At 35.5% G+C, this 26,775-nt stretch overlaps 2 protein-coding genes across 9 annotated transcripts in view; one reads left to right on the forward strand and one right to left on the reverse strand.

Moving 5' to 3' along the window:
- Window positions 1-12,645, forward strand: part of LOC132551327 (calcium/calmodulin-dependent protein kinase type II delta chain-like) — a 118,870-nt gene extending 106,225 nt beyond the window's left edge. For all 8 annotated transcript variants that reach the window (XM_060215453.1, XM_060215454.1, XM_060215455.1 and 5 more), the window contains 4 exons: window positions 2,698-2,773; window positions 3,614-3,705; window positions 6,547-6,661; window positions 7,029-12,645. In XM_060215453.1, the coding sequence (XP_060071436.1) occupies window positions 2,698-2,773; window positions 3,614-3,705; window positions 6,547-6,661; window positions 7,029-7,146 (401 nt within the window). In that variant the 3' untranslated portion in view covers window positions 7,147-12,645. The remainder of the gene's footprint in view (window positions 1-2,697; window positions 2,774-3,613; window positions 3,706-6,546; window positions 6,662-7,028) is intronic.
- A 1,485-nt stretch (window positions 12,646-14,130) lies between these two features.
- Window positions 14,131-26,775, reverse strand: part of LOC132551392 (sodium-independent sulfate anion transporter-like) — a 38,347-nt gene continuing 25,702 nt past the window's right edge. The window contains exons 11-23 of the mRNA XM_060215533.1: window positions 25,849-26,027; window positions 25,569-25,641; window positions 25,071-25,121; window positions 24,788-24,848; window positions 23,961-24,016; window positions 23,585-23,725; window positions 23,315-23,373; window positions 21,838-21,909; window positions 21,400-21,502; window positions 21,053-21,120; window positions 18,611-18,676; window positions 18,151-18,238; window positions 14,131-14,863 (exon numbers count right to left, since the gene is read on the reverse strand). Of these exons, the coding sequence (XP_060071516.1) occupies window positions 14,775-14,863; window positions 18,151-18,238; window positions 18,611-18,676; window positions 21,053-21,120; window positions 21,400-21,502; window positions 21,838-21,909; window positions 23,315-23,373; window positions 23,585-23,725; window positions 23,961-24,016; window positions 24,788-24,848; window positions 25,071-25,121; window positions 25,569-25,641; window positions 25,849-26,027 (1,106 nt within the window). The 3' untranslated portion in view covers window positions 14,131-14,774. The remainder of the gene's footprint in view (window positions 14,864-18,150; window positions 18,239-18,610; window positions 18,677-21,052; window positions 21,121-21,399; window positions 21,503-21,837; window positions 21,910-23,314; window positions 23,374-23,584; window positions 23,726-23,960; window positions 24,017-24,787; window positions 24,849-25,070; window positions 25,122-25,568; window positions 25,642-25,848; window positions 26,028-26,775) is intronic.

The following is a 26,775-nucleotide window of genomic DNA, read 5'->3' on the forward strand; positions in this document are numbered from 1 at the left end:
AGAAGAAAGACAAGGTAGGCCACAACACTGTGCCAGTTTTGTGTTAAGGGTAAGTCCTGGTTTTTGGTCAAGGCTTGCCTTTGTGAGAGGTAGGTGATGAAGAAGTCCACAAAGCTTGCATCTCTTCATTCTGGTACAGGTTACACAGCAAAGATGCTCCACAATCAAAGATAAAGCAAGACTATCCCTCCTTTTTCAGACTTAGGTCACAAACATCCTCTACAAGGCTACGCAACACTGTCTGGACATTTGTTCCAGATTATGCTGCAAAGATCACCCCTAAGATGCTTTAGCAAAGCTCTCTCTGCTTTGGTCCAGCTTAGGCCGCAAAGATTACCCCCAAAGATGCTTTAGCAAAGCTCTCTCTGCAATGGTCCAGGTTAGGTCACAAAAATCACCAAAAAGGCTAAGCTAAGCTCTCCTTGCATTAGTCCAGGTTAAGCCACAAAGATCACCTGCAAGGCTGTAGCAATTAGTTCTCCCTGCTTTGGTACAGGTTGCGCCGCGAAGATCACTCACAAGGCTAATCAAAAATCTCCCTGCTTTGGTCCAGGTTACGCAATGAAGATCACCTGTAAGGCTTAGCAATTAGTGTTCCCTGCTTTGGTCCAGCTTAGGCCACAAGGCTTGCTTTAGCAAAGCTCTCTGCTTTGGTCCAGGTTATGTGACAAAATTCACCAAAAAGACTAAGCCAAGCTCTCCTTGCGTTAGTCCAGGTTAAGCCACAAAGACCTCCCACAAGGCTAAGCCAAATTCTCCCTGCTTTGGTCCAGGTTAAGCTACAAAGATCACCTGCAAGGCTTTAGCAATTAGTTCTCCTTGCTTTGGTCCAGGTTATGCAACAAAGACCTCCCACAAGGCTAAGCCAAATTCTTCCTGCTTTGGTCCATGTTACTCCACTAAGATCACCTGCAAGGCTTTAGCAATTAGTTCTCCTTGCCTTGGTACAGGTTATGCCACAAGGCTAAGCCAAGCTCTCCCTGCTTTGGTATAAGTTACTCCACAAAGATCACCTGCAAGGCTTTAGCAATTAGTTCTCCCTACTTTGGTCCAGGTTATGCAACAAAGATCACTCATAAGGCTAAGCCAAGCTCTCCCTGGTTTGGTACAGGTTATGACATGAAATTTACTCACAAGGCAAAGCTTTGGGCTAGGTAAGCTGCAGAGATCACCCACAAGGCTTAGTAAAATTCTCTTCTGCTTTGGTCCACCATAGGACACAAAGACCTCCTTCTCAGCTAAGCATGGCCCCTTCTGCTTACGATTTAGGCTACTCTAAAAGATCCTCCATTAGGCTCAGAATAAGTCCATTAAACTATCAGTCGATTCGTCCAGGTTAAGCCACCAAAATTTTCCATTCCGTCACAAGGTTGTGCCTGTTTTTGGTCTTGCTGCAGTAGAGTTTGGCTATTTGGTGGTATCATTTTGACTTCTGTGAAAAATATGGTTTTCATTATCCTTGATTTTTCTCTGTTTGATGCCTCCAATCAGAATCTATTGAACTGTAGAAAGGGACTTGAAACCATTTCTATTTGAAACAGGAAATGTAGGTGTGTGTTGGTGTTAGCTTAGTAGACTTGGGTGTGGTTCCTACTGAAGTAAGTACCAGTACAGGGTTGGATTACATACAAGTAAGTATGTATATAAGATGTGGCCATCTATAGATAGAGTCTGGCCAAACTTTTAAGGGTGTAGCTGAGCATTGGTAAGTAGCTTTAGGGTTTGATTGAATATAAGTTAACATCTTAAAGATTTGGCTGGACTTTGGTAAGTATATTTAGGGTTTGGTTGAACTTTTGTAAGTATATCTAGGGCTTGACTGATCTTTGGTAAATATATATAGGGTTTAACTGGACTTTGATAAACATATATAGAGTTTGGTAAAAATATAGGAAACTTCTCTAAGGTTTGAATGAGCTTTGTTTTCAGTAAGCATCTGTTTGGTTTGATTGAACTTGTTGAGGATTTGGTAGAACTTTGGTAAGCCTCTTGAGGGTTTAACCAAACTTTTCTTAGCCTATGCAGCATTTGGTCGATAATTGGTAAGTATGTGTAGGGTTTTGCTGACTTTGGGTACTGGTAAGTATCTGAATGGTTTGGTCAAACTTTGGTAAGTTTCTGCAAAGTGTGGTCATATATTGTTAAGCATATATAGGTAGTGTGTGACAGTAGAATAGACTGTATAATAGAATTGTAAAAATGAAATCTTATTGGAGCAGCATTGTTCAGACAAATGTTGGCCCACTTAAAGTATACTGACTCTGTATAACCCCACATAAGAGGATGCAGGGTTGACATACTTCCTTGAAGGAAAAAATTGTGGAATAAAATATTAATGTTTAAAACATTTTCACTATACCTTGTTATACCTACAAACAATAAACCATAATAAGTGTTTGTTGAATGACATGAATATACCAGTAAATATTTGATTCCTAGATTGTTGTCACTACTGGAACATATCTCTAGAATGAAGTCATTTCTTGGTCGTGATGTAATTCATTGTATCATTGTACAAATATACTGACTCTGTGCATCCCTGAGCTAGAGAGATTATATAATTCAGTTAATCTATGATTGGAGGTGCTGCAACCTTTTATAGTATTCACATCCTAGCTCCAGTGGTAGGTGAAAAATTAGGCTCAGCACACATTCTCTCTTCAGTTAATTATGTATTATGTTCCCTTTGGTTGACAGGTAGAAAACAGGATGTGATCAAACTCACTGAGCAGCTGATAGCAGCAATAACTAGTGGCGATTATGAAGCATACACGTACGTATCTACTGTTAAACTGAATGTATCGCATTGATTAATTCACATATATTGGAAGGCGTGAATAAACATTACCAGAGATTTTTAGGTCATCTGACCGAAAGCATCATCATGACCTCTAGCCATTGTCATTTGTGCCACCAGTTGGATTGAGCTCAAACTTGCATGAAATGATCCTGAGATGGTCTTGATCAGGTGTTGTTATGCCTGAAATCCAAGATGGCTGCCATTTTGAAAAATATATTTTAAACTTCTTTTCCAGTTCCACTGGTGAAGTTGGTCTATAAATTGGTGGGAATGTTAAGGAAAAGTAGCCAACAAAGTATTTTTATTTTTCGACACAGCAGTCGGGGAGTCCATTTTGTTACATGATTGCGCAATCATGGTTTTCCTTTGAAACACCTATTTCAAACTTCTTCTCAAGTTTCACCTGTTGGATTGAGCTCCAACTTTACTGTCAAAAAATAGGTAACACTTGTTACAGTTACCAACTTCTCACCAAAACTAACATCTTCATCATGGAAAACAGCTTCTTAGCAAGATTTCATTCAGAGTTTAAAAAAAAATAACCCATCTCTTTGCTGAAAGTTTTTGTTGTCAGATAACTGTTAAGACTTGTTGGCCTCTTGTATTACTTCCTTGCTGACAACACCCATTACATAAAGTTTGGTCATTACACGTTTTATTTTACCTTGTTGATCTGTGGTTGGCTGAAGGTTCTCATTGTTTCCATTATTGTCATAGCTTCATGGCATTACCTAAGAATCCATTTCATAATTTTTCATACCAGAGTTTACACATGTATGATGAGTGGCTTATGTATACTTCATTCTTTTATAGCAAATTCGTGGATCCACATATGACATGTTTTGAACCTGAAGCCATGGGAAACTTAATAGTTGGCATGGATTTCCATAAATTTTATTTTGATGGTAAGTTATCTCTTAACTGATTATTTGATTTGATTTTTCCATTTGTGTGAACAAGAATTCAATGTTATAATCATTAAGGATAAAATATTGAGGCAGAAAAAATTGGGTTTGACATCTACAGTTCCACCAGTTCTTTGAAGACTTTTGATGAGTTTAACCAGAAGCAGGTTTCAACCACAATACCAAGATTGATAAATACATACCTCATATCTATTGCAATAGCTAAATTATTGCTTCAGTATAGTGAAAGGGATAAAGTCCTTAATCTGTGCACAGCACTTCAGTATAACCAAAGGAGATAAGGTCCCTGATCTGAGTGCTTTGATATAACCAAGAGGATAAGATCTTTAATTCGAGTACTTTAATGTCACCAAAGGGATAAGGTCCGTGATCACGGCACTTCAGTATAACCAAAGGAGATAAGGTCCGTGATCACGGCACTTCAGTATAACCAAAGGAGATAAGGTCCGTGATCATGGCACTTCAGTATAACCAAAGGAGGTAAGGTCCTTGATCATGGCACTTACATATAACCAAGGAGATAAGGTCCTTGATCATGGCACTTCAGTATAACCAAAGGAGATAAGGTCCTTGATCTGAGCACTTCAGTATAACCAAAGGAGATAAGGTCCTTGATCACGGCACTTCAGTATAACCAAAGGAGATAAGGTCCTTGATCATGGCACTTCAGTATAACCAAAGGAGGTAAGGTCCTTGATCACGGCACTTCAGTATAACCAAAGGAGATAAGGTCCTTGATTACGGCACTTCAGTATAACCAAGGTGATAAGGTCCTTGATCTGAGCACTTCAGTATAACCAAAGGAGATAAGGTCCTTGATCATGGCACTTCAGTATAACCAAAGGAGATAAGGTCCTTGATCTGAGCACTTCAGTATAACCAAAGGAGATAAGGTTCTTGATCATGGCACTTCAGTATAACCAAAGGAGATAAGGTTCTTGATCATGGCACTTCAGTATAACCAAAGGAGATAAGGTCCTTGATCATGGCACTTCAGTATAACCAAAGGAGATAAGGTCCTTGATCACGGCACTTCAGTATAACCAAAGGAGATAAGGTCCGTGATCACGGCACTTCAGTATAACCAAGGTGATAAGGTCCTTGATCATGGCACTTCAGTATAACCAAGGGAGGTAAGGTCCTTGATCTGAGCACTTCAGTATAACCAAAGGAGATAAGGTCCTTGATCATGGCACTTCAGTATAACCAAAGGAGATAAGGTTCTTGATCATGGCACTTCAGTATAACCAAAGGAGATAAGGTCCTTGATCATGGCACTTCAGTATAACCAAAGGAGATAAGGTTCTTGATCACGGCACTTCAGTATAACCAAAGGAGATAAGGTCCGTGATCACGGCACTTCAGTATAACCAAGGTGATAAGGTCCTTGATCATGGCACTTCAGTATAACCAAGGGAGGTAAGGTCCTTGATCTGAGCACTTCAGTATAACCAAAGGAGATAAGGTCCTTGATCACGGTACTTCAGTATAACCAAAGGAGATAAGGTTCTTGATCACGGCACTTCAATATAACCAAAGGAGATAAGGTCCGTGATCATGGCACTTCAGTATAACCAAGGGAGGTAAGGTCCTTGATCTGAGCACTTCAGTATAACCAAAGAGATAAGGTTCTTGATCACAACACTTCAGTATAACCAAAGGAGATAAGGTCATTGATCTGAGCACTTCAGTATAACCAAAGGAGATAAGGTCCTTGATCATGGCACTTCAGTATAACCAAAGGAGATAAGGTTCTTGATCACGGCACTTCAGTATAACCAAAGGAGATAAGGTCCGTAATCATGGCACTTCAGTATAACCAAGGGAGGTAAGGTCCTTGATCTGAGCACTTCAGTATAACCAAAGGAGATAAGGTCCTTGATCTGAGCACTTCAGTATAACCAAAGAAGATAAGGTTCTTGATCACAACACTTCAGTATAACCAAAGGAGATAAGGTCCGTGATCATGGCACTTCAGTATAACCAAGGGAGGTAAGGTCCTTGATCTGAGCACTTCAGTATAACCAAGGGAGGTAAGGTCCTTGATCTGAGCACTTCAGTATAACCAAAGGAGGTAAGGTCCTTGATCTGAGCACTTCAGTATAACCAAAGGAGATAAGGTCCTTGATCATGGCACTTCAGTATAACCAAAGGAGATAAGGTCCTTGATCACGGCACTTCAGTATAACCAAGGGAGGTAAGGTCTGTGATCATGGCACTTCAGTATAACCAAAGGAGATAAGGTCCTTGATCATGGCACTTCAGTATAACCAAAGGAGATAAGGTTCTTGATCATGGCACTTCAGTATAACCAAGGAGATAAGGTCCTTGATCATGGCACTTCAGTATAACCAAAGGAGATAAGGTCCTTGATCTGAGCACTTCAGTATAACCAAAGGAGATAAGGTCCTTGATCACGGCACTTCAGTATAACCAAAGGAGATAAGGTCCGTGATCATGGCACTTCAGTATAACCAAAGGAGATAAGGTCCTTGATCACAACACTTCAGTATAACCAAGGTGATAAGGTCCTTGTTCTGAGCACTTACATATAACCCTGGAGATAAGGTCCTTAATTTGAGCACTTACATATAACCCTGGAGATAAGGTCCTTAATTTGAGCACTTACATATAACCCTGGAGATAAGGTCCTTAATTTGAGCACTTACATATAACCCTGGAGATAAGGTCCTTAATTTGAGCACTTACATATAACCCTGGAGATAAGGTCCTTAATCTTGATGCCTCTGTGTTTTCTCTTGTTGTGAAGAACTTTTGATCTACACTGGTATGTAACATTGTAACCATTTCTATTTTTAGTACATACAAAGAACAATAAGCAGATCAACACTAGTATATTAAACCCCCATGTTCACCTGTTGGGAGATGATGCTGCTTGCATCGCATATGTCAGGCTAACACAGTACATAGATAGGTAAGTAGGTCGGTTTGGCTGTTTATATATACATGTAGATGAAGTCTTGACAGTATCTATTTAATCTGTATCTATTTAATAAGAAGCATGCTGCTGTAACTCTCAACAGTCCTCTTTGCAGAATGTTTTTTCCACTCTTAATTTGGATTCTGTATACTTCATATTGTTCCTTACCTAAGGTAATTTGGTTCATTACATAGAACAACTTAATCTGACACTATTGCGCCACAATTTCTTCATTATATGTATAGATTTTAAGAGGACAGTAATGCATTATTTGAAATTTAGAAATTTGTTTTTTTACCTTGTAATTAAAGTAATTGACTGTAGGCTACAATATAAGTAATAGCTCTGTTTTCACCTGTAGAAATGGTCTACCTGTAACTACACAAGCTGAGGAAACCCGTGTCTGGCAGCGTAAGGATAATAAGTGGCAGAATGTTCACTTCCATCGGTCAGGAAGCCCTTCCGCACCCAACAAATAGACCCCAATGGTTACCCTTCTTACGGTGGTAGGAGGGACTTAATGTTGCCAGAAGCAGAGGGACGGAGCCTTGGGGCCTGTTTTTGCTCATTCTGACACTTGAGATTTATATTTCCAGCTGGTCATATTGTCCTAAGTGGCCGCCTAGCTCTGTGGCCTACTGCTGCCATGCATTTATGTGGCCTGAAGGTGGAGCCATTAAGGAATGACCTGTCGCTACACATTGTTTCTATCTCATTGAAGTGTATGTATAGGCTGCCACTTATCTGTTCTGTACTAGGAATAATAACACATATACCTGTCTAGCCAGCAAGCACACCATCATCACCGTCAGCACACGGTCACATCATTAGAAATACTGTCACGAGTCATCAGAAAATAGACAGGATAAAACTTCTTTCGAATGTTCTTAAAATGTGTTTAGAGATATACTCTCTTTTTGTTAGAATTTCATGTATTGATAAGTCACACAGCAGATGACATGAAATAATATTCTCTGTAAAATTTTTGTCTCAAATTCAAAATTGATAAATAAAATTATCAAAGCAACATCAGGTTTTTTTAGTACACGAAAAAAAAACTTTTTTGATCAAAAATAGAAGCAATGAACAAAGCAATTATGTGTAGAATTACAGAACGTGTGAGTGACTGAGGTTGGTTGTAGAGCTTAGTCTTTTTATTCTATTTATGGATAACCTTGTTACAGAGTACCAGATTTATTCATTATTCTTATTGACTTTTATTATTATAAATGCAAACTATAACTCTTGTATCAGTAGTATGATATTGTTACAAAGCTTTACTAAGTAATCTTGTGTGTTTGTAGGAGAGAATGTGTGTTTTATGTGGGGGGAGATTAGCACTTCTAGATAATACTGATTTTGAATGTTGAATGCATTGCGATACACAAGTCCCTTTTTTCAGTTATTGATCATGTGCAATATTAATTGTGATGTTTTTGCCAATTTTTAATAAGGTTTCCTTTGAGCCCATTATTCAATCCTACACCTATGGCTGTTTAGCTGTATAGTTTGGTGATAACTATTGATATCAGTCAGCAAACAAACACCACAATTTACTTATATCAATCAGACGGATACCTTTTTTTTCATACCATTGGGATCTGAGGTAAACCTGATCAATCAGGGCAGATCTAGTATCGCCACCACTCCCTACTTGTCTGGTAGTTTATATACGTATAGATTCATGCATATTCATTAACATTTTAACATGTTTATCCATTATGGGCATATTTAGATGTATACCATACCTTTTTGCTGAATATTAATGTATTTCACTCTTAAAATTGTATATATTTTGAAATTATTTAGTTTTGAATAAAAATTGTTATACACTATTTTATGATATAGATACATTTGTTATTTCCAGTGTGTAAGCTTATCTATATGTTCATTTCTCCTTAATAAAGTGACAGTTTAGGTCACCCCGGGTTGATGATAATCCCATTGTTTGTTCATTTAGGACTTTGAACCTGCAGTTGTCACTCCTGTTTGCTCATTCCTTTGATGTCTTGATCATACATAATCTTTGTACACACCCTCCCCGTCCTTACCTTTGAAATATGCAATTTTAGCACCGCCAAGGCAACACCACATTCCCCTTAGCCTATCTTGCTTCAGCTCCACCCCACTCCCACCACACCCCTTATATGCCTATTTATATAAATTCTAGGTATGTTTTCAGTCTGTAGTATGGTTGATATCTAAATTTCCAGCAGATTGGCTATTGAGAGTGTAGTTGAATTATTTTGCTCTTGGCCCTTTGCACTAACTAGCAGAATACTGTATGGTGATATGATGACAAGTTTCTTTTGATTAATCCTGGAAGAAGAGGAAGTTTTCTTAATATCATTAAACGAGGGTTGGTATGTTCACTACTTTTAGTGTAAGGTTCCTGTGCTATAGTTTTGTATGTTTAGTAGATATGTTTGCTCGTGATTGTCATATGAATCACTGGAGCCATACGCTGCAATGTTTTAATCAAAATGACAAAATTCAGATTATGCAGTTAACTAAAAATTTATATTTTATTGAAAACAAAATCAATGTGAGCTTTTCATGGTGTGAATTTCTTAATCAGCTTTTTACTGAAGCTTGATAAATCTTTAAGTATATCAAACATAAAAATTAGTACATAAATGCTTTTTACCTATATTTGTCAATGTACAAGAACTGAGTGGGCCATCCTGCACTTGATTTTCATGATAATTTTTGGAGGAATGGGTTAACATTACAGTTCCCACGGGACTATTATAATTTATCATGAAGATGGAACCTAAACTTTGTATTGTAGGCAGATTTGTATATGGTCTGTGTACATTTAGAACGAGCACATCTAATACAAACTGTTGTAAACAGTTCTAAAGTCTCTTAATATCAGTACCCTTATTACTCTTTATGAATGTTTTGTAATACCAACATGGTAGATATGCTTCTTTTTGTTCTCAAAATTAAAAACTTTAATTTTTGAAAATCATTTGACTAATTTTTCCTGCTGTCTTGAACCAGAGTTAGGTGGTATTAAAATAGGTTATTATTATTTTCCCTTATATTAAAGTTTGATCATGTATGTTAACATAAATACAATGTTTGATTGCTTTTTTCCTTGGGGAATTTATGATGCATAGAGTGCTAATATGTTTATTGGGGAGTTACTATTAACATTATTATACGAAATTTTGATATTACCATTTATCATTTTTTTGCATTCATTTATATACACTTTTTTTCTTCCACAATGCATTTTGCTGGTATAATGTTTTTGTTTTTCCCATTGATCAATGTGTCATTACTGGTACCAAGTAGCTGCTGAATAGCTACAGACTGACATACCAGGTAATTTACAGTTTATATGAAAGATCCTTATGAGCCATCTGTTTTGCTAGAAAATATATCGTTAAGTATTCATAAACCCTACAGTTGTTATTTGGTACTTCTAGACATGTAGGACACACTTGATAATTTTCTGAGAACAATTTGTATTGTACTGTAGTGGTAAATAATTAAATTAAGATTTCTGTTCACTTAAAAGTTCAAATGTTAATCTGCAGATTCATTCAACTATTGGTTAATTCAAACGAGAAGTTACCATCAAAAAAGTATAAAGTTACAAATATTTTGTATATTATTCTGCTATTTACACTCAAAGGCAATGATTATTCAGCAATATTGTGGGTTTTTTTAAATCTAGATGATTCTTTTGTTAATGTCTTTTGTGATCGTGGTTTGTTTAATACATGTTGTGAGACTGTTGATAGTGTGGGACATCCTAACAGTAAGCGTTACATCAGCTCTGGGACAGTCTTACTTCACACCAACAGCTGGCCACAAAAAATAGGTATACCTGTGTTGTCTGTGTCTCCGGCCTATCTCTTCTATTATCACATGCAAATTAATTGATGTCTACACTTTTGAAACATATTTAAGCATTGTTCCTAGCCTTTTGGAATACTGATAGTTGATGTTAGTTTTCTAGTATGGTACATTACGTTTTGTAGTATAGTTATAACTCCTCGAAGGAGCATTTCATATTTTAAGAAATATCTTGTAAATATTTTTAAATATTTTTGTCATTTGGAAAAAAACAATTGTGAGACTTTCAGAAATACTAACCACATACATGTAAGACTCAGAGGATGTGGAACTGCATGGTACAGCTTGGCCTACCATTTTATACAGCACTGTATCTGTCGTTACGGACAAGTAACAATCTGTACAAACTGATACTCTCAATAGTTTTGTTGTTTTCTAGTAAATGTTAATTTCCTTCAATTTGAAACATTCCCTTTGAAAATATTTATACATACTTTAATGGTCATTAGATTGAAGTTGTATGACATACTGGCACGTATCAGGGTATTTATATGATCAGTTTATTTTGTAGTTAAATCGTGATTAAAAAGGACATCGGTCCTAAGCAAGGCTACTTACTCTGTAATTATATTAAAACTACGCTGAAGGTTACACTATGGACAGCTTTCCTCTGTATTCCACCAACGCCATCCTCAACACAAGACGATGGCCTTAGTCACTGTGCTTTTAGAAACTTTTGGTCCATGGTGTAAAAAAAGAGTACAAGATGTACTGAGGGAAGTGTAGTCGCTGTTAGTTGTGCCATATTTATATACTGAGTTACAACAGTTAACACCAGTTTCATAAGAGAGTGACAGTATTTATGATAGATTTTACAGGAAATTAACTCATTTGGTGTCGTTTATTTACAAATTGTTAAAATATTTTTTTCCGAATGTTTTATCCTTAAATGGCAGAGGATTAGAAAATTGTGAATTGAAAATTTTATATGCAGGAAAGTGTACACATGTAACATAGAGAAATGATATATAGTTTATAAATTATAACCAGTTTGGTTAGTTAATATAAGATGCACAAAATCTTAAGAGTAATGACAAAATTATGTAAAAGTAAAATGCAAAAAACTTTAATGCTATATTGTAGAGCTGCTGTTATTTTGAAATCTGCACAACAGTGTTAAAAATACATTGCCAGCATACATGTGCTGGTGTTACATAGCCAGTATATATTTACTGGTGGTGTTACATAGCCAGTCTATAATAGTGGTGTTACATAGCCAGTATATATTTACTGGTGGTGTTACATAGCCAGTCTATAATAGTGGTGTTACATAGCCAGTATATATTTACTGGTGGCGTTACATAGCCAGTATATATTTACTGGTGGCGTTACATAGCCAGTATATATTTACTGGTGGCGTTACATAGCCAGTATATATTTACTGGTGGCGTTACATAGCCAATATATTTGTACTGGTGGCGTTACATAGCCAGGATATTTGTACTGGTTGCGTTACATAGCCAGTATATATTTACTGGTGGTGTTACGTAGCCAGTCTATAATAGTGGTGTTACATATCCAATATATATTTACTGGTGGTGTTACATAGCCAATATATTTGTACTGGTGGTGTTACATAGCCAGTATATATTTACTAGTGGTGTTACATAGCCAGTATATATTTACCGGTGGTGTTACATATCCAATATATATTTACTGGTGGTGTTACATAGCCAGTATATTTGTACTGGTGGTGTTACATAGCCAGGATATTTGTACCGGTGGTGTTACATAGCCAGTATATATTTACTGGTGGCGTTACATAGCCAGTATATATTTACTGGTGGTGTTACATAGCCAGTATATTTGTACTGGTGGTGTTACATAGCCAGGATATTTGTACCGGTGGTGTTACATAGCCAGTATATTTGTACTGGTGGTGTTACATAGCCAGGATATTTGTACTTGTACGATACAAGTTAATATCATTTAAATGATCCTTTCTCTTTCTAAGCCATTACAGCACTTAAGCCACCCATTTTTTCATATATTAAGTGTCGTACACATTTCTTAATTGAATTTTTTCAACCATGTATGTATGTGATGTAGTGCTTAAACAATTTAAATGTATCCCTTTTGAATAAAACACATCTCAATTCTGAATAAAACTTTGTTTTGTTTTTGTTATTATATGTGATGTAAGAAATACTGAAAGATATACTTTGTTGAAGTTTATGACATTAGTGAGGCAAACGTAGGCTTAGACATAGTAGTGGTATTCTATCAATGTCAGGGGAGAGAACAAAAAAGAAAACAGAAGTATTAAATACCATATTATGAGATAAATAGCATTTATTCTGTTACAACATTATCAGTTTGGACCTTTTTATAAAAAAGAGACAAAATATTTTTACTGAACCAATAAGTCTCCCACTCAATTGGTTACAGGACCCAAGCTTTCTTTAGTGCTTTAGGGCAGTCTCCAACTGGATGAAGTACAGGACCCAAGCCTTCTTTAGAGCTACAGGGCAGTCTCCCACACGATAAATGACAGGACCCAAGCCGCCTTTAGAGCTACAGGGCAGTCTTCCACTCAATGAATTACAGGACCCAAGCCTTCTTTAGAGCTACAGGGCAGGCTCCCACTCGATGAGTTCCAGGACCCAAGCCTTCTTTAGAGCTACAGGGCAGTATCCCACTCAATGAATTATAGGACACAAGCCTTCTTTATAGCTACAGGGCAGTCTCCCACTTGATAAAATACAGGACCCAAGCCGCCTTTAGAGCTACAGGGCAGTCTTCCACTCGATTATCACTTTCATTCATTATAGCTATGCACAGATTATAAAATGGATCTGAAAATTATGTTACACATATTATGCATAGAGGCCACCGTAGCGTTCTGGCTAAGCAGCGCTGTGGCAGTTTGCCTTTGAATATAGAGTCTGGACGTTATAATAAGCCGCCTAGGCCTCTAAATGAGAGAACTTGTCCTTTTTGCACTAATGCTATCGAGTCAGAAATTCATTTTATTTGCAACTGTAAAGCGTATTGTGATTTAAGGGAAATTTTAATTTTAGATAGGGCTAATGTTTTATGTGATAATTTTAAAGCCATGAGTGCAGAAAATCAATTTATCTTTTTAATGAATTGTGATGTTCTACAAATTAATCTTGGAAAATATGTATTCTTAGTGATGAGAAGAAGGCGGTCACTTTTAAATAATGGATAACCGTTTTAAGTATAACTGTATATTTTATGTATATAATCGTGTCTCACAAGCCAATTAATGGCTGGGCATTTTTACTATGATGGAATATATTTTAAAGAAATTGTATATATTTTGTAAAAATGTGTGACACGGAAACAAAATAAATAGATTATAAATTTTGATGGTCATCTATTTAGGTTAAAGTTCATAAGTCTGTGTTGACCACATATGAAATAAGTAGCTTGTTTACAAGATATCTTGTGAACCCCTCAATAGATTATACTAACCCCTCAGTAGCTTTAGAGAAAATTTGATCCTTCACCATAAATCAAAATAATCAGAAAAACACTGTAAAATCTTTTCATCACAATTTTATTACAATAATTAAATCACATTTTATTTGTCATAAAAATGTACATTAAATTTGTGTGATAAATCTATGGTACATTCTGAAAGAATGATTCTGATAGCCGTGATGTAAATATAGATCACATTATTGGTCATGAACATGTGTATAGAGTAAAATATGCCAATATGTAATAGCAGTATAAAAATAAACTCGAATAATGACTCAAACTATACAATCACAAACCTTTTGTCGTAAGCAGTGAATTAAGAGAGACAGGAGGCAGTTTTCTGGAGCAATTTAACTGGAGTTCTGGAATGTCATTTTATACATCAGACTGCATAAAACATTTGGACAAGATCTTTCACTTTTGTAGCACAATGATCAAAATCTGGAAAACGTCTTAGAATTAAATCAGTAATGAAGCTAACATGGAATTTACATTAAAATCATTTTTAACATTTGTTTTCTTAAATTCAAGAAAGGACTTTTGTTAAATAACAGAAAATTTTGGCTCTACTTGTCACAACATTGGTTTGCTTGTCAGATATGACTTGGATAAATCCTGAGGATTTTGATGTACAAATAAGACAGAATTATGCTATGACTGAAGTCTTGAATTCCAGTTTTTTGCCTTGGATCCTCCTATCTATTAATGGCTGTTACCAACAGACTAAGAGCACAGAGAACTACATCCCTCTTGAGTATCAGCCTACAACAGTCCATTATGTCACACCTTATCACAGTCTAATGCCGGAATAGTCCGGTGGTACAACCACAGTTGTCTCTCCACTTTTTCCAAGGTCACCAAACTCGGGACTCAACTCATCTGAAAGAAAATTTCACAGTTACAGAGAGCATTAATGAAATGTGTTCGCTAGATGACTAGAAATGTATATCAATGATACAACAGGAATAATGCAAGAACATTGTATTATGATGTTATAACAGAGACTGTTTGGAATAGTGATGTTATAAAAAAGACTGTGATGAGAAGCATGACATTATACAAGAGATCCCAGAGGGATTTTGGTGCCCACCATTGTTTGGTGTTTATTTGCTCATTGAAAGTTGGATCTTTTCCCTTCTTTTCTCTACTCTTCTCTGTTTTTACTCTTAATGATACAACATTTGAACATCCCTGTGAAGAAATTGCAATGATAATCTTTACCTGCCAAGTACAAAATGTTCACCTGGAAGCCATTTTGTTTCTTTTGATCAGTCCCAAAATCAAATGGGCACAAGGAGAGACCAAAGGAAACATACGTATGAAATTTGAGAGATATCCCTTCAGTATTTCTTAAGAAATAGGGTTAACAATCTTTATAAAGAGAAATCCAAGATGGCTGCCTGTCAGCCATTTTGTTTTTCTGATCAGTCCTAAACTCAAACATGCACATATAGGGACCAAGAGAAACCTATGTATACATAAAATCTGAGAAAGATCTACTCCTTAAAAAATAATGATAACAAACTTTCTAAGTCAAAATCCAAGATGGCCACTTGTGGGCCATTTTAATTTTACTGATCAGTACCCAAATCAAACTGGCACAAGGGACAAAGGAGGACCTACATATACAATTTGAGAAAGATCCATCCAGCAGTCCTCAAGAAATAGCGATAACAAAAATTCTTTACGGATGGACGAACGACCCACGGATGCAGAGTGATTTGAAAAAGACTTGAAACTTGACATTATAACAGAGACTGTTGGGAAACAGAACATTATCACAGGGACTGTCTTGAGGATCATGATATTATAACAGAGACAGTGTGTTAAAAACATGACATATAACAGAGACTTGAGAAACATGACATTATAACATAGACTGTTGAGAAACATGATATCATAACAGAGACAGTGTGTTAAAAAACATGACATATAACAGAGACTGTTGAGAAACATGATATTATAACAGAGACAGTGTGTTAAAAAACATGACATATAACAGAGACTGTTGAGAAACATGACATATATCAGAGACTGTGTTAAGAAACATGACATATAACAGAGACTGTGTTAAGGATCATGACATTACTACCGATGAAGGGAAGGTGTGAACGTTTCAAGTACTGTATTACTGAACAAAGTATTGATAGTATTGTACTGAAGTACTTCACCAATCGAATTCCTTAAATTTATGCAACAAGCTCTCTGATTGGCAGAGCCAAGTCTAGATCGATTGTGGGTGGAGCCAGGTGAAAAAATACTGTGCAGACATCGGCATTTTACAAACACTCGACTGTCGCGAGAGGTTAATTGGAAGAGTCCAAGTCACAGGTGGCTTCAGATCAGACCTAATTGGGTTGTCCCATTTGTTTCGTTCTACACCCAATGATACCTTGCTTTTCCATCGATGGTACAACGAGAAAACGAAAGTTACTCAGTACTAAACTAATTTATGTACAAAATATATATCAACAGGTTAGATCACTGGGACTGGAGAATTCATAACATCTTAACAGTGAATATAGTCATATAGTCATTCTGTACTAGTTTTATTTATTTATTTATTTTTTTGAAAGGGGGGGGGGGGAGGGTTGGCTCAAAATATTTCGGTTTAAGCCCAAGCTCTATTATATGTAACAAAGAATTACGATTTACCTGGGACCTCCTGATATATGCCGATAATTCATACTGCATTAAAAAGTAAAGGAATTCTGTGGTCCCATATATTTTTTATTTTATTTTTTATCTTTCCATCGAAAATTATACATATCCGCAACATGTGAAAAAACTTTGAAGTTGGTTGGGCAGAATATCTAGAGCATTTACTACTGCAAGTTCCAGAAATTCTGACACAAGTCGGGTATTTGCCCGAAGCCTCTGTCTCATGACATTGAATACATATTCAGTTACGTTGTATCCCGGGGAATAAGGCGGCTGAAAAACCAGGGACACGCCATATTCTTTCAGCATATTTCTTAAAATGCGCTCTCCCTGTCTATGGTGATGGAATCCACAATTATCCATCACAACCACATCGCCTTGTACAAAAACAGGATTCCCCATATCGTTCGTATCGGACATAATTTCGTCGAAGAAAATTTTGCGTACTGTTGCCGTCGTCGGACATTTTTCCAGCGATTACTTAGTAATTGTTATGTAACTGATAGTGTACATTAACTCCGCCTACCGGAACAAATTGGGTGTCAGATCAACTATTCAGGTTGTCTAAACTCCGCCCCCGACCAATCACAGAGGTCGTTGTATACTTGACTCGATTATTTGAATACTTCAATACAATAGTATCGATACTTTGTTCAATACTATAGTAAGTGTGTCGTTCACACCTTCCCTTCATCGGTAGTAAAACAGAGACTGTTAAGAAATATGACATGATAGGGACTGTTGTGTTTCTTGGCATTATAATAGACTTGTGTATAATGATATCAGACGAGTTCTTGTGTCGATCATTGACAAACTTTTGATGTTTTCTTTACCAGAATCTCAAGAGAATAAATGTTGGAATTTAGCATATAGCAACTGATATATGTGAACTATTAAAGATTGTTGTTGGTTTTGTTGCTGTGGTGTCAGAAAAACTTAAACAATAGACTGTTCCATGATGGTAGGTTTTAGGTTGGAAAACTGAATAGTTTATTTTTGTGTCTGTAAAATTTGGAAAGGGTATAAAGAAAAGCATATTTCATTGAAGAAAAGCTGTAAATATAAGGACTAACACTGTATTTTGTACAGGCTGTCAGGTAAATTGTACAGGTGTTGTACTTATCCTCTGTTTACCTAAAACACAACAAAATATTGATCCTTATATAACTGAGATCATGTTAAAAATCATGACATAATAGCAATGCCTGTAATCTAATTATGACAATAGCATATTATATACATAAACTTTAAAGTGAAAACAGAGTAATTGTATCTCCTGGGGAATGCATGAGGAAGGATTTTTAGTGTTCAGCTAATTTTTAAAATTATCAAGATGAAAGACTATTGAGACAGACAGGTGGTCCTCATCAAAATCCCCTGAATTCTGATCCTTTTACCTCTATATAATACTGGGGGACTATACAGTAATAACCAGCCTTATACAGTAGTGAACAAATACTGAAGTGGTGAATAAACAAATACATAGGGTTAGGGTTAAACATCACCTTGTAGAAATTTGCAGCCTTCCTCTACAGTGGAACTGACTAGAAAGTCTGGGATATCTCTGTCTTGTAAAGTGTCCAACACTTTGGTCTAAAAGTAAAAAAAAAGAGGTTACAGTTATTTTGTTTCTGTAATAAACTAGAAAAGTTTCCTCCTACACAAACCAGAGTCAGGTATAGAACTTGATGTTACACACAACAAGATAGGACTGGACAGACAAACATGGGTAACAATGAATTCCAGTTATAGTACTATCTATCATAGAGATATCCAATGTGACAATACCAAACTTTAGATAACTCTTTTGAAAAAGAACATATGAAAAAATACTATAGACTTGATAATTATATTGTCTTTGCCAAATACATGATGTGGTTCCTTAGGACATCTCATCAGGATTTGTACTATAGGGATGGTCTGCCATAACTGTAACAACGTCATCTTAATCTTTTAGTTACTTACACCAAGACATGCAAAGACAATTCTTGCATCTTTTCGTTTGAATTCTGCAATCAGCTCAATAATGCCCTAAACAAAGAAATTAACATACAGTTCATTATCTAAGAACCTTAAAAATGAGATTATATCTAAAAATCTTAACAACGAGATTATAGCTCCAAATCTTAACAATGAGATTATAGCTCCAAATCTTAACAATGAGATTATAGCTCCAAATCTTAACAATGAGATTATAGCTCCAAATCTTAACAATGAGATTATAGCTCCAAATCTTAACAATGGGATTATAGCTCCAAATCTTAACAACGAGATTATAGCTAAAAATCTTAACAATGGGATTATAGCTCCAAATTTTAACAATGGGATTATAGCTCCAAATCTTAACAATGGGATTATAGCTCCAAATCTTAACAATGAGATTATAGCTCCAAATTTTAACAATGGGATTATAGCTCTAAAAAAAATCTTAACAACGAGATTATATCTAAAAGTCTTAACAATGAGATTATAGCTCAAAATCTTAACTAGATTATAGCTCCAAATCTTAACAATGAGATTGTAGCTCAAAATCTTAACAACAAGATTATATCTAAAAATCTTAACAATGAGATTATAGCTCCAAATCTTAACAACGAGATTATAGCTCCAAATCTTAACAACGAGATTATAGCTCCAAATCTTAACGAGATTATAGCTCAAAATCTTAACAACGAGATTATAGCTCCAAATCTTAACAACGATATTAAAGCTCAAAACTTTAACAACGAGATTATAGCTCAAAATCTTAACAACAAGATTATAGCTCCAAATCTTAACAATGAGATTATAGCTCCAAATCTTAACAATGAGATTATATCTAAAAATCTTAACAACGAGATTATATCTAAAAATCTTATCAACGAGATTACCAGGTATATCAAAATATCTAAACAACAAGGTTATATCTAAAAATCTTAACAACGAGATTACCAGGTATATCAAAATATCTAAACAACAAGGTTATATCTAAAAACTTTAACAATGAGATTACCAGGCATATAAAAATATCTAAACAACAAGGTTATATCTAAAAACTTTAACAATGAGATTACCAGGCATATAAAAATATCTAAACAACAAGGTTATATCTAAAAACTTTAACAATGAGATTACCAGGTATATCAAAATATCTAAAAAAACAAGGTTATATCTAAAAACTTTAACAATGAGATTACCAGGTATATCAAAATATCTAAACAACAAGGTTATATCTAAAAACTTTAACAATGAGATTACCAGGTATATCAAAAAATCTTAACAACGAGATTATATCTAAAAACTTTAACAATGAGATTACCAGGCATATAAAAATATCTAAACAACAAGGTTATATCTAAAAACTTTAACAATGAGATTACCAGGTATATCAAAATATCTAAACAACAAGGTTATATCTAAAAACTTTAACAATGAGATTACCAGGTATATCAAAATATCTAAACAACAAGGTTATATCAACAAATCTTAACAAAAAGATTATAGCTTATATCAAGAATGTAAAATGTCAGACCTTAACATAAAGAATTTTTCTATGATCATATATTAAACCCTCTTTAGGTCTGGAAACCCTCAGAAAATTAAACCCTCTCTGGGTCTGGAAACCCTCAGAAAGTCAAAACCCTCTCTGGGTCTGGAAACCCTCAGAAAGTTAAAACCCTCTCTGGGTCTGGAAACCCTCAGAAAGTTAAAACTCTCTCTGGGTCTGGAAACCCTCAGAAAGTTAAAACCCTCTCTGGGTCTGGAAACCCTCAGAAAATTAAACCCTCTCTAGGTCTGGAAACCCTCAGAAAGTCAAAACCCTCTCTGGGTCTGAAAACCCTCATAAAGCTAAACCCTTTTTGGGTCTGGAAACCCTCAGAAAGTTAAATTTAACTTACCTGTACAGATCTGTAGTCTGTCACTATAGTAAGTATGTCAGTAACTTACCTGTACAGATCTATAGTCTGTCACTATAGTAAAGTCAGTAACTTACCCTCTCTAGTCTGTCACTATAGTAAGTATGTCAGTAACTTACCTGTACAGATCTATAGTCTGTCACTATAGTAAGTATGTCAGTAACTTACCTGTACAGATCTATAGCCTGTCACTATAGTAAGTATGTCAGTAACTTACCTGTACAGATCTATAATCTGTCACTATAGTAAGTATGTCAGTAACTTACCTGTACAGATCTATAATCTGTCACTATAGTAAGTATGTCAGTAACTTACCCGTACATATCTATAGTCTGTCACTATAGTAAGTATGTCAGTAACTTACCTGTACATATCTATAGTCTGTCACTATAGTAAGTATGTCAGTAACTTACCTGTACAGATCTATAATCTGTCACTATAGTAAGTATGTCAGTAACTTACCTGTACAGATCTATAGCCTGTCACTATAGTAAGTATGTCAGTAACTTACCTGTACAGAACTATAATCTGTCGCCGTGACATACGTACAGTCCACAACAACTGATCTCAGTTTATCACCTGAATAAAAAACAGAAACATACATAGTGTTGATGAGGTCATCATGTTTTTAAATGAGTCTTACCATACCTTAATAAGTCAATGAGTTGATATTTCCCACCAACCAGATTACAGTATGTTGATTAATTACTTGAAGAAATTTTAAAGCAATCATTGTAATTGGTACATTCTCCTGAAATTTCATTGACATTTAAGTAAGAGAGGCATAACCTAGGCAACTTCAAAACATTTTAACGGCACCAAATTATTATCTGTAGCTGATATCAAAGGAATTCTAACCTTGAATGGTGGCTGCCTCAGTCACTGTGTTCTGTAGGAAGTCTACAGCAGGGAAACGCACCCCCTGGTCCACCTTCAGTACAACCACTCCCAACTCGGACACCTGTCATCAGACATCAACCATTTACAACTAATAATCCACAATCAAGACATCATTTTATTATAATACTAATATAATGGTTGTAAAACAATTTTCTACATGACTATGGTTTTAACTTGAGAGTAACACTCTGTGTTTAAAATTTATCACAGAGTTACAGTGCTATTCAGTGAATATACTCATATAATATTTCTGTATATGATTCCATACTATATGACCTACTGTGAAGCCAGTACTGCTAAATCGACAGAACTCATGTGTCACCATTTTTCTGCGTATGACAAGAATAAACAGTGGTATGACATTGAGTTCTCTGAGAATTGTGTTAGTTAACTTACATCAATTTTAGGTCTAGCTATAGGATAGAGTAACAACAGCAGGTCCACACCGACACCAATAAGGATCCCATACTGTAGAGAAGATAAACCAAAACAGTGTGACAACAACATAAAATATGTCTTACTGAGGAGTACACACCTTGTTCTATACTAAAACATGATGTTACCCCCAAACTATCTGTGTGTAGACAGAATATGTAGACTTTAAACAGAAATCTTTCTACCTGTCATGGACAGGAAATGACATCTGTTATTGCTCACCTGTTCTGCGGCTAATAAAGCGAAAATATGATTAGAATCATCCCAGACTTGACAACTCTTCTGATCACGTTGCAGGTTTAACTAGAACTGTCATCCTGAGGATAAGTAATACCCCTAACAGATACAAAGACTTTACTTATCAATCATTGTTAGCACATACCATTATCACAGCTATTTCATTTCCTACAATTCAAAAATATAAAAAACAAAAAACACAAAAAAAACATCCTAAAACTATTATCAACTATATGAATAAACACTAAGCAGAATTTAATGCTAGAAAAATAAGTCAGTCAAAAATTGGGAAAAAATCATTTTTAATTAAATGAGGGGAAAACGTATTAATATGTTAAATGGTACTATTCCTCGATGAGGTGAACCTAATTTCAAGTTCATTGGACATTCGATTTCATAGTATACATCATCCTATAACAGTGTCTATGCAAGAAATCAGCATTCTACATCCATTATCAACAACACAACAACACACTCAGCACAGCTAAACACAAAGGGGGAATACAAAGTCACTTTAGGAGGTATACCTCCATATTGGATTGGTTATTCCTGTAAAATTTCAAAAAGATCCTTTGTAAACTCAGCAAATGCAAAACCAGACAAAATAGTGTTAATTATTATATATAAAAGGGGGATAACTTGCTGAAATGGGAAAGGGGTGGAATTCTAAGTCACTTTAGGGGGCACATCTCCATATTGTACTTGCTATTCCCACAAAATTCTGTTGTTAACTGAGCAAATGCATAGCTCTATAACTTTGTGACGAGGAATATTATTATAGATTCAAGAGTCTTTTTGGTTACTGAGAAGAAGTTGTTTGAAAACTTAAACACATTATACCTCTGTAATATTGACAATGTAACAACCTTGGTCACCATTCCATTCACTATGTCACAATATCATGACCTTTAACCTCTTGGTTACTGTTAAGTTTTTAATGCTGAAGAGACGGATAGACAGAAGGACATACAGACCGATGGACGGACAGACAGCATACAATGGCCTAAAGCCCCCAAGACTAAGGCAATATTTAACATCCCACATTTTCAAGTTTGGAACAGTCTATGTGTAGTTGATGAAAAGTATGAATCATAATGGTTGACTTTTTAAATATTAGCATTTCAAAGTAATTATCTAATAATTGGAAATTTGAATCCTAATTAAATGATAAATGCTCATACATGTTGCTGACAGTACTCACCTCTATTCCAACACCTAAGGAGGACACGAATGTCACAAACAAGGGAATCAGGTCAATTTCTACAAGTAAGGTTAAACTGAGCTTACAACAAAGGAATATCATACATTCAGCATTAAACAGATATTATGTGAGTAGTACATCTTTATTCCAAACTTTTAATTCTTTTTTTCCTCTTTTACTTTACTTTTTTCCAAAGAGAAAAAAAAAGTAAAATCAGGCAAGAGTCACCTGCTCTTTACAGAAATAAAAATCAACAGAAAAATGACATACTGTTTGCCTTCCATAGTTTTTTGACAATTTTGTAGTCGACCATCTGTATGACAGCTGAGATGATGACTGCTGACAATGCAGCCTTGGGGATGTAGAAGAAAAGAGGAGTGAGGAACTGCAGGGCTATAAGCACCACGGCACCTGAAATTAAAGTTATTATTATAGACCAATCACGGCATTTGTAACAAAAGACTAACCACAGCATCTGTAACAAAACACCAACCACAGCATCTGTTACAAGGAACCAATCACAGCAATGATACAATGATAATCTAACTTGTGTCTGTAATATTTCAGCATTAACAAGCAATGGAAGAATTGATAATATTGGTTTATCACATATAAATATCAGAACAGTTATACTATAAAATCTCACCTGTAACAATACCTGAAGCTGGAGTTTTCACACCACTCTGGGAATTAACAGCAGTTCTATAACAGAGTAATGTAACACTTGATCTAAGTGAAATAAAACATAACATTATAGAACATGATGGGCCATAACAACCATAAATACTCGATGTTTATCAGAAACCATCATTGGAGGGAGAGTGTTGCTTACCTTACTTGATCTAAGTGAAATAAAACATAACATTATAGAACATGATGGGCCATAACAACCATAAATACTCGATGTTTATCAGAAACCATCATTGGAGGGAGAGTACTGCATTATCTGAGACACACTTTATATTGGGTTTCATAAAACAAGTGATTGTTTAAGGTATATAATTCCAAAGTATCATTCACATGAAGATTGCTTAAACTGTTCCAGTCAGTGGAAGAGAAGGTGTTATTTGAAATTAATAAACTGGCAATTTTACACTACCTACAGTTACTTGGTGGGTCAGCTGTCTTACTCGTTACATGTTTGATTCCAACCAGCTACAAATACTCAATCCCAAATTGTTTGAAAATTGAAAACTGTCATCCTTTTGCCCAACCTTTAACCCCCAATTAGTCAACCCTTCTATATTTTTTACTCTAAGGACCCTACCATCACAACCTGGACAAAACATGCCCAGTTGTTTTGTGATTCTCTAACCAAACTGACTACTGTAGACCTCTAAATCACCATTATATCTCCTGTACGTTTGATCCCCATGCCACTTCGTCAATTCTGTGAGTTCACAGCAACTTTGTAAGTGATGAATAAGATAAAACTCACTAAGAAAAAGTAAGTGATTAAAGTATAAGACTTACCTGGAGAAGCTTCCTGTCACTGGGTATGAAGACATGAAGGAGCTCAATATGTTAGCAATACCTGGCCAGGAAAAAAAATAATGCACAAATTCAAATATCTTGGACATTCTAAAATAAAATCAAAATTATTCAAAATTAACCACACCTTCCTCATAACTACTGATTACACATTTCATAAAAAACTTAATATACTACACACACAGAATCACCTTAGAGACTGAAATAGCTGATACATCTGAACAAGTTACTGACACAAGGTCACAAACTAAGATGAAAAACTTACCAATAGCTATCAACTCCTGGTTTGGAAAGATTTTGTAATTATTTTGTCGAGCTGTAAAGAAAAAAGAACAAATGAAAGTCCACATTTACATTCAATTGTCTAAAACAGTTTATAAATAAAAACAACACATAAATAACACAATTTACAATAATCAATTAAATGCTTATTAGTTAGTGTATCAATATGGAAACTGTATGATCATTTTTTTAATTTAAAAAAATCTATGAAGGTACTCTGATCTGCAGATAACACAGCCTACATATTTACACAGCCTACATGTTAACACAGCCTACATGTTAACACAGCCTACATATTTACACAGCCTACATGTTAACACAGCCTACATATTAACACAGTCTACATATTTACACAGCCTACATATTTAAATAGCATACCCATTTTACTAACTGATTTTTCAAATCATTACATTTTTTAGGAAATTTTGGTTTGTTTTCTTACATAAATGCTGATTTCATAATAAAGAAAATAAGTGATTACCAAAGGCTTTTCCAATGGCGATGAGTTCCACAAGGCCAAGTAGTGGTACTATACCTATACCTGCTCCAATACCCTGTAATTCACAAACAGGACAGAAATAAGATATACGCTTTAAAAATGTTTCACACAAATATGATCTGACATCATCTCCTGAACTTGAACTTAATATTCAATCTTGATTTGTTATGAGGAAAAAAAACCTAAAATCACTTTTCAGTGTCTTTTAAACTGAATCTTCTCACCACATAATAAATTCAGCTACTTATCCAAACCAACTTACAGAGAAGATAGTGCCTGCTGATATGGTGTCATTTCCATTCTGAACGGAAAAGGAAGGTGCTCTAAAGGGAGGTAATCCTGCCTTGATATCTCCTGTTATGCTGATGGCATCATTGATATCCTGGCTCCTTAGGATAGCTACCACTCCAGCTGCTGTGATCACGATGATGGCGTTAGCAGCTGTGACAGAGGACAGGTAATTCAGGTAAGACTTGTAATTCTTACAATGCACATCATTATATTACCGAGAAAATCCATTTTCTATGATTAGCCAAGAGGTTTCTCAAAAGTTTCGACAAAATGCAATTTTAATCATGCAATTGGCAAATTCTTGTACCAGAGTTAACACAAATTGAAAACCTACACTACAAAAGGCTACAGGGAATTTCCATAACACAAGGTTATTAGTTGATTTCCAAGACTAAATATTTTTTCTTTCTTTTTTTCAATTTTCATTTGACATTTTAAATGCTGTGTCTTATAACATCCCATCCTATATAGGAAATACTGTTAGTATGCTGACAGGTATATCAGTGGTCCCCATCCTATATAGGAAATACTGTTAGTATGCTGACAGGTATATCAGTGGTCCCCATCCTATATAGAAATACTGTTAGTATGCTGACAGGTATATCAGTGGTCCCCATCCTATATAGGGAATACTGTTAGTATGCTGACAGGTATATCAGTGGTCCCCATCCTATATAGGGAATACTGTTAGTATGCTGACAGGTGTATCAGTGGTCCCCATCCTATATAGGGAATACTGTTATTATGTTGACAGGTATATCAATATATTAACACACTCCGCCACATGGCTCACTTGTCCCTGTCAGTCATATGATTCACCTGTCCTAGTCAGCCACACAACCCTCCAGTCGCAGCCAATTCACTAAACTCACTGATCCCTGTATGCCACACAACTCAC

This window comes from Ylistrum balloti, unplaced genomic scaffold (genome assembly GCF_031769215.1).
Source record: "Ylistrum balloti isolate Yb309-2 unplaced genomic scaffold, AGI_CSIRO_Ybal_v1 Utg370196, whole genome shotgun sequence".
In the NCBI taxonomy this organism is placed as follows: Eukaryota; Metazoa; Mollusca; class Bivalvia; order Pectinida; family Pectinidae; genus Ylistrum; species Ylistrum balloti.